This window comes from Episyrphus balteatus, chromosome 1, assembly GCF_945859705.1.
Source record: "Episyrphus balteatus chromosome 1, idEpiBalt1.1, whole genome shotgun sequence".
Classification (NCBI taxonomy): Eukaryota; Metazoa; Arthropoda; class Insecta; order Diptera; family Syrphidae; genus Episyrphus; species Episyrphus balteatus.
The window spans coordinates 171,701,606-171,715,158 of NC_079134.1; the positions used below are offsets into that span (position 1 = coordinate 171,701,606).

Here is a 13,553-nt window from a genome sequence, read left to right on the forward strand (position 1 = left end):
TATTAAACCTTATTGTTATAAAAAAAAGAAGCTTTTTTTCAAGCTCAAGTCTATACACGAGAATATCTCTGTCTCATTTACTCTCGCTCTTTTTTAAAAACCTAAAGAGACAAAGATAAAATATAGAGAGTATTTAACCACAACGCACAAGAGTCAAGACTCAAGAGCTAGAGCTGCGATGCCCTCCCATCATCAGCTGCTACTACAGCTATACCAGCTACCATGAGTCAATGAGCTTAATCGAGCGTACTTGATACGTATACAAACAACAACAAATCGCCAATGGAAAGGAATCACCACCAACAATAACCAAGTCAGCACCACCACCGAACGACCGAACACACGAAGCGATTGCGTTGTAGTTACAGTGCATTGCATATTTTGGCAGTATTCCCAGTGTTACTGCTGTGACAGCATCGTACGAACGTTTTTTTTTTTTTGTCAGTCAGTCTTGTCTCGTATTTCGAATGTCCCTCAGTGTTATTGCCCTCCCCGATAAGTAAAACCATCATCATAGCACTACGTCCAAGTTAAGGAACACTCTCGTGTCACTACACTGTTGTATATTATTCGTGCTACCAATGAACCGTGTCTTATGTGAACTCCCTCTGTCGTAACTCGTAACAAACTCCTTGTGGGTCTTTTTTTTTTGTATTTTAAATTGCCACACTTTGTTGTTGTTATTATTATTCTCTGACCTTTCAAGTGGAACCTTAAGTCTTGAATGAGTGAAGAAGGCTTGATTTTAATTGGCTTCGTGATAGGTTTTATGTCAATTTTAATTTGCAAATAAAAAAAAACAACAACAACAAAAAGTCGTTCAACTACCACCCGATGACCATGAAATCTCTATCGGTTGATTAATTTCTGTGATGCCTTCCGTGCCTTTCGTCCAAATTAATTCCCCAAGTGCAAAGGCTAATTGATTGCACCCAGCTTCGTTATAGTGAAGTGAAGCTGAGTGTGAATATCCATGTGGCGCAAAAATTTATGCGACCAAGTAATCAGAGATAAAGTGTCTTGTCTAGGTGAAGCACGAGAGAGCACATGTGTGAGTAATCAACAAAAGTGGCAATAGTAACAAAAACAAAATTAAGTACAAAATCGCCTTAAAGAGTGACTAAAAATATATACGACTCGACGACGTACACTCGACCTTGATACTTAGATTTATACATAAATTTTTTTTATAAAAGTGCTGATAAGGAAGCTTGTGAGATTTTGATATACAATATTTGTTTGAAAGTCTTATAATAAAAGTGTACAGAGAGAAGAGATCTTCGAAAAAAAAAAAATTAAACCTCCGAAAAAAGTTTATGGCCACAACTGTTATCAGAGTAGCCGTATCGAATTCTTGTCGACGCAGCACAGCGGAACAGTACAGACCTACTAGTTGTCATCAACAGCAGTCCAACTCTAAGTGTTGTCAGCATTCGAGAGGCTATCATTATTCGAATAAAAATTATAATAATTCGAATTCCTTATCATCGAATGAGTTAAATTCGAAGAATATTGCAATTTGTTGTGTTTGTTGTGCAGCATCATCGAAATTAAAACGTCATCAATTAGCATCTACTGAAACACCCTGTTGTGCCTTATTAGATTCACAACAAGCTATTCGTTTGAAAAGTAATTTGAAAAAGTGTCTGCATAAGCATTTTCAAAGCACAAATAAGCATACAGCTGCTGTTGACAATCAATACCTGGAACAAGATCAAGATCATTCGTTAGAGAGAAGTTTAAATAAAATGACTGACATTAAACGGAACGGATTCACACGGAATGGGGTGAGTTTGCTATTGTTGTTATTTGTTTGTATCTACCTATTCTATTTATTTTTCAAATAGTTTATACACAATTTATTTCCCATTAGATTTATTTTTAAATATCAAGTTTGACCGGATATCAGTGCAAGCCCTACCTTTGTGAAGTTTGTTTATCCAAAATTAATTAGCTGTTAAAGGTTACTCATATTTACTTTTGAAACAATACAATTTACACCCTTTTCAAACGAGTTTACATTATTTTTGATTGATGTCGTTTTTTTGATATAGGTGTTTATTTGCCTTGATACGTTTACTTTGGTATGCAATTTAATTTCATATTCATATTATAAAGAATGTTGACTTTGAAATAAAGAACTGTAAGAAAACAATCGACTTTTAAAAATAATAATAATAAACCTTCGCGGTTCGTTAGAGATTAAAGGTATCAGCGTAATGGATGGCGCCTTACATGGTTATCAGGTGTAATTAGATACTTGTAGATTCGAAGTAGGTACCTATCCCAATTTTTTTGTAGAATCATAGTGTCAGATAAAGAAGTGAATTTTTTGAAATCGTAATTAAATAAGCCAGAGAATTTTAGGTACTTATTCTTTTACCATTATTTAATCTGTGTTACCAAATCGTTATCTTTTGATAGTGAAAAAGTTCACATTGACGTGATTTGTTTGTTTCCGTTTATAATTGACATTTTGTACTATGATTGAGTGATTTTTCTTGGTAGGTACATGGAAAGCTAAATAAGATTGAAATTTTTTGTGATTATGCGTGACCGACAGTCGGGTATGATTTTGGTATTAAAATAAAAGCGCATTAATTGCGAAAAGATACGGAGATTATTTTAACATTTTTTTAAATGCTTGTGATTAGGGTGTTCGAGGTACACCTATAAAAACAGTAGTTGCTTTTGACTTTTGTAACTTAAATATCTTAAGCTAAGTATTATTTGAAGTTTATTTTAACTGTGCCTGTTTCTTTTTTTTATGTTTCTTGCTTAAGAAGTTTCGACTGGGTGAACCGATTTTGATGATAGATGGTATCAAAAAGATTTCGGATGGAAGATAGTGTCAGCTAAAGTTTTGCGTATAAATTAGCCTTTTTGTGTATACAAAACTATACTCTTTTTTTTAATTTTTACTTGCGATATAGGTACCTACTATTATAAAGTTATGCATTCGTAAAAAAAAAGTCAAGATTACATTTTTCCATGACATTACGATGGTAGACAATGCCAAAAAGTGGGTCCCGGAAGTCCGTCTGTCTGTCTGTCTGTTTTTTTTGAAAATCATTATTAACGGTACCTGCCATAGAACCGTTTTTTTTTTTTCAAATCCGATTATCCGAAACTGCTTATTCGATTTCAACGAAACTTTTTATGAAGAAGCATTTATATAATTTAAATATAAACCAAAAAAATAATTTTTGGATTTTCAAAAAAATTTTGAAAATTTTTTTTTGAAAAATAAAATTTTTGAAAACGGGACATTGAATTTTTTTGAAATTTTGTTTTTAGATAAAGTTAATCTTCTTCGTTGGCTATAGGTCTACAGACCTATAGCCAACAAAGAAGAAGATTAACTTTATTTAAAAAGAAAGGTCACGGAATAAGGAAGTATTATTTTTTTGTTTTTAGATGTTGATTAGTGATTTTTACAAAATGGTATACCAATTTTATTTTAAAACTTTTTTTCCAAAAAATTATAACGATTTTGAAAATTTTTTTTCTGAAAATGCATGTTAATATATCAATTAAAACTGCATACTTGTTTCGGAGGGCAATTTAATTTCAGATTTTATTTAATTTTTTTAAGAACGAATTTTATTTTTTTTTTCCAAATTTCTATATAAAAAGTCTTAAAAATTTAAGCAACTTTAACTCTAAGAGCAAGTTCGTGCGACCCAGTCGTGCATTTTATTTCATTTGAATAGTGTTGCCATTTAGGCCTGCATTGTTTATTTGATTGTTTTTTTTCACTACTTATGCTTTTGTTAAGCATTTTAAAAATTCTTTATTTGATCAAACAAAGATATGAAAAATTAGTTATGAGACAATTTTTTTTTTTAAATAGGGTTGCCACATATAATTTCTCATATGTATATAAACATTAATTTTTTTTTTCATTTTAAGTAACTATCAACTTATCTTTCATATGACACCAATTTTGTGGTTTTAGATAAAAGTAGGTTTTGTGACATTCGATTTTTTATGAAACTAATTACCGAATTTAGTACCTATTGAAAACACGTACCTACGTATTGCACATAAGTTAAATACACACGATTGTTAGATCTGTAAGACCGAAAATATACATAAATAGCTTACCAAATTAAATAAAAATAAAATTTTAGCAACGTCGAAGCCCATCGAGCAAATTATTTTTTGTAACAAACATTTTCAACTTTGGGACAAAATACTCCAACCATGTAAAAAGACGACAAACCATTGTAAGATGCCTGAAAATTGTTAGCTTGTGTATGAATTTTGACAGATCTAAAAATATTGTACCTAAGATCTTCTAATCGTTACCTACTAAAGCTAGTAATAAACAATTTTTAACAAAATCAGTTTAAACACTTATTTGTATTCTGTTTTAAAATTTTGAATTTACAATTTATTTTATTGTTCGAAAACTATTTAATATGACTTCTTGATTTGGTTTGAAATTAAAAGAAAGGGTTGTAAGCTTTTTAAAAAGTATGGTGTTTTCGCAAAGAGCTGAAAATTAAAACATCGATTAAAGTAAAATTTCAAAAGCACCCGAAAATCCCATGTATGCATAAGAAGTTATTCAAGCTCAAATGTCGAAAATGAAAATTTTGTATATAAATTGTGTTTAACTTTGAAAGAGGGAAGCTTATACAAAAAAGTATATGGAAGAATTGTAGATTTTTAAATTCCCTAAAAAATATCGTTTATAAGATAATTGCAGATTTGCCAGATTTAAGAGAAAAAAAGAGGAGGTGAAGAGAGAGGAAAAGTGGAAAAATCTCAGATTCATTTAATATTTGCCACTTTAAAGACTCAAAAATAGAATCGTGATTCGAATTTCTGAATCTGGATTTTTCTCAAGAATTAGGCATACATACACACCCACAACCACCTACCCACCCACATATAAAAATTTAAATTTTAATGCAATATTTTTATAGCAATAAAGAATAAAATCGGAAGCATACACACAGTAATCGAAAAGAACTATTCTGTACAGCTCCAACTAATGAGTTTTTTTTTCATTAATTTAAGCGTTGATTAAATTTTTTTAAAGTTCAAATAATTAAGCAGATTAGACAAGACCTCTATGAATGATTCGGTACATCATTCATTTATCAATTTCTTTGCTTTGTGAAATTAGATGACTAAAGCAATAAAAATCTATTTAAGAACTAATGAATTGAACTATAACTCCCGTTCTCTCTTATCACAATAATAAATTCAAGTTCAAAAATTGCATAATCAAAATTCAAATGACAACAGCTGGATGTCTCTAATACAAATTAAATCTATCTAGCAACTAAAAAAAAATCTTAACGCAAAATCAATACAAATGACCTTGCTTAAGGCACCACTTTGATTTTGTTATTGTTTTAAGTCTTTTGGGTTTTTTTGTTTTGTTTCTGTGCAAATTGAAGTTCAATCACCAGCAAGGTCGATTTAACATTTATATATCTTGTATCCATAATATACAAAAAAAAAAAAAATAAACCAAAGTGGGATTCATATTAAATTCGTTGGGATTTATATTGGAAACATAGTGAAGACCGAAACGAAGCCACCACTGTGCTAGTGGCTGTCAGTTGTTGTGCGCTGGCTGTCAGGACAAACAATGAAAACTAATAAGAATTCATGATGACGACGATGAGTGGGTTCGGGTTGGATCGGATGTGATCGGAGTTTTAGTTTATGATTGTATTTTATTTTATTTTAGTTTATTTTTTTTTTTGTATCCTCATAGATGATAGGAATGACGTGGAAATATCCTTATTCGTAGACAACAGTCTGCAGCAGTTTATTTATATGTTTATCGTGTTTTCCTGATATAACATTATGGATAAATTTAAGTTCTTCATATCCTAAAGTGGTAAAAAAGAAATAGGGAACGAGGAAAGTTCGCAAAGTTTTTTTTTTCGTTAGCATTTCATTTCTACGTCCCATCTAGGACATGCATGCTTTTAATTGACAAGTTGCAATTTCAATTTAGAGAGAATTTTATTGGAAACTTATAATTATAGTTAATTGATTTGATAAAATTGCAATTTCAAGTAAAATAGGTTGAATTTTGTTTGATCAATATTTGGAACGGTTAAGTTGTACTATTAATAATAACACTGGTCAACAAAATTGAACTTTTTTTTTGCCACAAGAACCAAGATATACTTTTCTAGAGGTTTTTGACGTGCTGAACTCGAATCTGAAGTCAGAAAAATTTGATTGGCCTCCATTGAGATATTACCGTTATAAAATGCTAAAAAACGTCATTTTGGCTGTTTTCGAGCTTCAAATTTTATGTGGGGTGATTCATTATAAACAAATTTGTACCGATGATTTTAAGAACAGATATTCTTCTTTCAAAAACTGTTTAAATTTTCCCGATATCTCTTTTATTGCTCGAGATATCTTAAGTTTTAGTTAGTAAGCCAAAGAGAAACTAAATTTAATCTAAAGTTTAAGTCCCTGGGCATACAATTTTTGCCACAAGAACCAAAATATACTTTTCTAGAGGTTTTTGAATTGCTAAATTCGAATCTACAATCATAAAAATTCTATTAGCTTCCGTTCTTGAAATATAACCGTTATAAGAAAACCATTTTGTTGCATCTTATTACGGTAATATTTCCGGAACGGAGGCCAATAGAATTTTTTTGATTTCGGATTCGATTTCAGCAACCCAAAAACCTCTAGAAAAGTATATTTTGGTTCTTGTGGCAAAAATTGTATGCCCAGGGACTTAAACTTTAGATTAAATTTAGTTTCTCTTTGGCTTACTAACTGAAACTTAAGATATCTCGAGCAATAAAAGAGATATCGGGTAAATTTAAACAGTTTTTAATTTGGTTGGCCAGTGCTGCTTCTGAGTCAAAGACTGGTACTTAATTTTTTAATGTCTCGGACAGTAAAAGTGATATCGGAAAGATTTAAACATTTTTTGGAAGAATAAAACCAGTTCTTATAGACACCGTTATAATTTTTTTTCAAAATGAATTACACCACATAAAAACAAAACCTCGAAAACAGCCAAAATGACGTTTTTCGGCATTTTCTAACGGTAATATTTCAAAAACGGAGGCCAATACATATTTTCTGACTTCATTTTCGAGTTCAGCACATCAAAAACATATAGAAAAGTATATTCTGGTTCTTGTGGCAAAAACCTTGTTGACCAGTGTAATTAACGGCTGAAATATTACCATTTTAGTGGATATATGATTTTAATCATTCACCATTTACCATTAAAACATTTTGTATGATATATATCTATCATATAATAGGATTTTTCTTTTGTTAACTCAGTGGTTTATTAAGTTTATGACTGACCAATTAATTCAACGAATTGATTTTTTCTACTCATTTCTGAACAGTTAAAAGAGTTAAATAACTGATCGTTTGAACTTTATAAGTAAGGTGTAAAAGACATGGGTTTGAATATTTTTTTTTTTTAATGTTCAAGTCTAGATCTGAGGCTGCTATTGCGATAGCTGCTTTTAGTCACTCTGGTCTTTCCCTGAGCAGAGAACAGTTGTATATGTAGCTGCCCACTGCTCGTTCATCAGTCTCAGTGTTATTTTCTTTCTTATACAATGATAAACATGAAGCGAATCAGTTGAACAGGGAAAGCAGTAATGTTCAATGCCTTTAAAAATTTGCTTGTATAAGCAAAACTGCTCTCTATTCTTTGTAACTTTTTTGGGAGCAATCTGTTTTTCACATCGAATGATTTGATTAACGATGAAAAAAGCAAAGATGATAAGAAAAGTTTATAATGATGATGACGAAACAGAAAAGTTTAATTTGAAATACCATTGTTTCAGTGAATGCATTCTAGGACTAGAAGAAATTTAAAGTGTAGTTTGCGGCTTTTTAAAGATTGATTTAATAGCAGCTTTTGATAGCTGCTTTTTGTATATGTTGCTCACTACTATCAATGCTCTTTAAAAATCACTCTTTACCACAACCCTATTAAAGTCTCTACAAACTTTTCTGATTGCCATGTTATGGCGTTGTGCAACAAAAATAACAATTGTCTTCACAACCAAGTTTTATTTCTTGTCAATTAAATAAGGCGGTAATATTTCCAATATTTGGGAGATCGATTTTTTTGTCTTCTTAAATTTTATTTTTACATTCCCAAATAAACATTAACTAAACTGAGACAATCTAAGGCCCATTTGCTCATACTAGTCATCTACATTCTCATCTTAGCTAGGTCGAACATAACTCTTGTGTTTTACTTAGTTTATTCTAAGTTGCTAAAAAATATTTATGTTTAACCTAGCAATGATTTACTTTCATAATATAAATCGCTGAGAAGTTCAAATTCAAAAGTCAAATCAATAGAAACGTCAAAAAATTTATATAGATTTTGAGGAATTTAGCAATTAATATATGTACAACAATATCGTTAAATTTTCAAGTTTGTGTCTTTATCTTGCGGAATAAAAGTGTAAAAAAGTATATTTGAGCCAAAAATAAGTGTTAATTGGTTAAACAAAAATTATTCGTGTATGTGTGTAAATGTGCTGGTGTGTCAAAATTAGTCAATAAAATATGACAGCAAAATAGTGCCTCATACAAAAAACTGTGGTGTAAATTGTACCATCTGTGGATGGTTTAACGGCCGATTTCTTCACAGAGTCCTAGCACTAGGACCGGTCCTAGTCCTAAAGTTAGTACTCAAATCGGTATCAACTCATTTCTTCACTCAGGTACTAAGCATTAGAACTGTCAATATAGGACCGAGTACTAGTTAGGACTCGGTACTAGCTAGCTCCTCAAAATCAGCTAGGACCTGGTTATTATACCAATCGTTAGGACTCAAATCGGTACCAAATGATTTCTTCACACAAGTTCTAAGGCCTAGTACTGTCAAATTGGTACCGATTTTTTCTTAGGACGTCCTAAAAGTTAGAACCTAAAAATCGACAGTCTAGCGACGATATTATTTAAAACAGTTTGATTTTATCCATTTTTTAAAAGATTTATCTAGCAATTTTAAGATTTGGTGTCTTTTCAAATAGGTAAATTTTGATTAAATTGTTTTTTCTTATGATTTTGGCATTTGGTTTTTTGTCAGATTTCTGCATTTTGTTACATATTTGAATTTCTTTTGTGAAAAAAAAATGGATCTAATTTTTGATGGGGATAATTTGTTTCGCGACTTCGAAAATGATGAATTGCGTCAATCAGTACATCGCATTTACCGTATTTCAATAAAAAATAATAACATATATTTTTAATGTTTTATTACAAGAACAATACAAATTCCAATATTTATTTAGAAAAAGTGTCATTACAATTGTCTTCATCAGTATCTTCTGTAGGTTCAATAAGAGTTGGTTGATTACCCAATGCTTCTACAACAATTGTAAATTGTTGTTCTGTAGTAATGGGTACATTTGAACATCCAGAATCATTTGCATTTGATGCCGCAAATTGCATGTAACTTGCTAAACGTTCTACAGATGGGTTTGGAATACTGAAAACAGTGCCGACTGGTGAAAATGGTTCATCGGACTTCATAGTTTGGATCGCAGTATTCCAAAACTCCATCTGTTTTTTATATAAAGCAAGATTACATGCTTTGCGCTCTTTAATTTCTTCCAAACGAGCCGCATGCTCGTCCTCGTAAAACTTCTTGCGCATGGCTCCAAATGCTGTCATGCGCTTACGCTCTTCGTCAATTAGATCTATTCGTTTTCCTTCGACGGTTGCCTTCGGTAAAACTCGGTGACGTTGAGCACTTGTTTTAAAAAATTGTTTAGGGTGTTGTCCATTGGAGCTGGAATTCGGTGTCACATTTGTTTCTTTAGTTCCTTTGTCTTCGGCTGGCGACGAACTAGTTTGAGTGATAGTTATCTCTGTGTTCGTCTCTTCGGTGCTGCAGTAATTTTCAGTTAAAATTTCCATTTCCTCAGTGGAACATTCTTTTGGTGGTGTTTTACTAGTTTCCATTGCGTTTTGCGGTGTCTGGAAGTCAGAATCATAAGATGGTAATCCAGATAGTAAATGCCCATAGTATGATCTGAGCTCCAACATTGGGCCGGTTATTTCAATTTTTGGCACAGACGACGAACCTCCGCCTGTCTGCTTGGCATTATACTTTTCCATAGCAAAATGATTTCGAAGCACTTGCATGATTTTTTTATACCGGGATATAATAGCATCCACATTACGCTGAGTAGCAACCTTCAAATAAAAAAATGTTTGAGAATTTAAACAACACACGATGGATGAAATTAAGAACTTACCGAAGGATGAGAATTGTAACGTTCTGAAATTGTGACCCAATCTGCCCTTTTAATTTCATTTGTAGTGCCATTTGTTCTGCAATTTAACACCGATTTCAACCCAATCTCACGGACGAGATCGCACAGCAAATCGGTGTCAAATTGATTCTAGTTGGCACTACGATTTTTTTTCGCGTCAGAGCTTACATTTACCATTTCCTTTCTTTTCATTTTTTTTGAATTAGAAATAATATACACAACAATAACTTAAAGGTTTTGAATGAATTAATTAAATAATGCAATTGGCATGCAAGCTTTTTGAACAATATATCAATATTCGTGGAAATTTAAAAATTATCAAACAGAAAAAAACGGGTAAATAGATTTTAAATAAGCTGAGAGGTAGAAAGCCATAGCATGAAAACATTTTATTTTTATTGCAGGTTATTCAGTGGGTATTTCGCTCCCACGCACCATCATTATTGTTTTTTAATTCTTGAGTATTTTGAAAAATCATAATTTATATTTTTTTTTCTTCATATTCAATTTGTATGAAATATCAAAATAAATTATTTGAAAAGTCAAAATATTGTCAAAATCAGGGTTAGACCAGTTTTAGACGTATTAATTCTTAGTACTGCTTTGTGATTTTAGGTCGGGTCCTATAAATGTGAAGAAATGCTCAGGTACTAAGTTTTCGTTAGGACCGAGTACTAGTGCTATGACCTGGTCTAGCTAGACCGGGTACTAGGCTGACTTAGGACTTGTGTGAAGAAATTGGCCGTAAGTTAATTAATGTAAGTTTATTTTTATTAAATTGATAATAATTCATGTCCTTTGTACTACCGACATCAATTTTTGAGCGACATTCTTGCTTTTTTCATAAAATAAAAGTGCCTAGGTAGAACATAACAGCTTAAGTTCTACTATTTCTTCCCCCTAAGTTATGTTAAACTTAGAGGAATTTATGACACAGTTTGAAGTTCGTGCAAACCGTAATGTAGAACTTAAGGGTTTATGTTTCACATAAATATTTAAGACTCGTTTCAGCAAATGGGCCTAATTGTGTTAAAACTTATAAACATGTTATTGTTAATTGGATTAAAATAAACAGTTATCATTAATTAATCCAACTAAGAGATATTGTAAATAAACAAAATAATAAAAAAAAACAATCAATTTCCGTTATTATAATTTTAAGTGTTTTCTTCATTGTGTCCGGGATAGCATTGTTTGTATAAGACAATGGTAACATATTTTTTTCGCTCTTATATTAAAGCCATTTTCGTCCAGAAGATCCAATCGCCCAAATCAAGTGCTTCGCGCAAGGAAGTTCTTCACTTATGATTGGCTCATCCTCATCAAACGAAAACTTCTTTTCTTAATATTACTTCATCTCGGGATTAACAATTATAAATAAATATATCATGTTTCAATAACAATAACATTATTAAATTAAACAGCAGTTAAGAACCCAAATAGATAAACAGACTTAAGTTTAATTCAAACAATGTTTATTTACAATGCAATCGAGTAAATTTCCTTCCACCACTTTCAATACTTGATATATTTTTATTTATTTGTTTAAGAAAATATTTTTGATTTAGTCATCATTTTTTGCAAAATACAGTCAAGCATTATACCAATAGGATACTTTATGGTATATGGATTTAAACGTCACATTCAATTTTGTATATCAAATGGAAAAGCCACCTCGTATTTAATTCCACATCATTCAGTTGGATTGACTCACCTAGGTCATCGATACAAAATCAATTAACTTTTTATAAAATTTTATCAGCATTTTGTGATAAGATAGTAAAAACGCAAAACGATGAATCGCTGAAAAATGAATGAAATTGTTTTAACGTTACGTAGACGTAAGTATATTTATGTGAATGTGTAACAGCAGGTTGTTTATTGAAGAAATAATAGAACATTTTTGTATATTTTGACCACAAATTAATCAAAATATTAATCCGTTTACATGGAGGGTCGATAGAGTACAATGAGGGTAAAAACGCAACGTAAAATGTAATATGTTCAACGTTGATTTAATGTTGAAAAAACTAACATAAAACATCTTTAAATAAAAATTGAAACAAGGAAGAATTTTTTTAATTTTTTCGGACTTCTGTTGCATTTTATCACCCTTATTTCCAACAGTGACATAGCAGTTTTTTTTGTTTTTTTTTAAATAAATTGATGCATTTTTTTAAAGTTGAAACAACTTTGATATATTATGTTGATTGATGTTTTACTTTGATTTAAAAATTTTCGTTTTCAACACAAAATCATAAATCATTCCAATAAATACACTAGCCCAAAAAATTAAGGGAACAAAAAAAAAATCGTGATTTTTTTTAGTGATTTTCGATAGGCTGTATCTCAGTAAAAATTGATGGCATCATGACAAAATAAAAAGCATGTAAAAGCTCTATTCTTCTAGTTTTAGGATTAAATGTTAAAATATTTTCTTTCTAACGGTTACCATTTTTGGATGTTTTTCCTAATTTTGAATTTTTTTTGTTTTTCTCTTGGTTTATCTGAAACTTAAACGATATTAATCAATAAAATGTTCAAATAAACTCAAAAGAATTTGATTTTGCTCATAAAAAAGTTCAAAGAAGTAAGTCATTTAGACCTGCAGAAATATGGTGTTTTACTTCATCTCAAAAATTCAAACCCTCACAACAGAAAAACTGCTTGATGAATAAGTCTAAAACTTAGCATATTAATTTCAGGTATATTAAGCTTCAATAATTAAGCCTCAGTTTAATCTTATCACCCATAGAAATTAAATAGCGGTAAATTTTCTAAAAAACCGTAAAAATGCCTATTTTGATAGCTTTTCTAAATTAATCTAAAAAATAAGAAAACAATTTGTTTAACGAAGCAAACTTAATTTCTTTGTAGAGAGTTGAATGAAATTTTTAAATGTGTCCTTGAATATTCTGTACAGTGATCCGTGGTTGAGATATTGATAGTCAAAGTCAAAAGTATGGTTTTTGGTTTGATGACTGATATTGCAGTTAAAAAAATATCGTAGAAGTTTGAAACAAAATGAATCTTAAAGCCAAATAAATAGCCTTTCTTAAAATAATAATCATTTTATCAGAAAAAATGTTCCCACTTTCTTAAGAGAAAAGTAAAAACAAACAAAAATCGGTAAATTTTTGTTTTTTAACAGTTCCAACGATTTAGCTATTTAACCGTTAGAAAGAAAATATTTTAACATTTAATCCTAAAACTAGAAGAATAGAGCTTTTACATGCTTTTTATTTTGTCATGATGCGATCAATTTTTACTGAGATACAGCCTATCGAA

At 30.7% G+C, this 13,553-nt stretch overlaps 1 protein-coding gene across 1 annotated transcript in view; it reads left to right on the forward strand.

The window, feature by feature from the left end:
* The first annotated feature begins 227 nt into the window (after nt 1-227).
* LOC129916743 (ras-related protein Rab-32) overlaps nt 228-13,553 on the forward strand; it is a 41,187-nt gene continuing 27,861 nt past the window's right edge. The window contains exon 1 of the mRNA XM_055996864.1: nt 228-1,787. Within this exon, the coding sequence (XP_055852839.1) occupies nt 1,317-1,787 (471 nt within the window). The 5' untranslated portion in view covers nt 228-1,316. The remainder of the gene's footprint in view (nt 1,788-13,553) is intronic.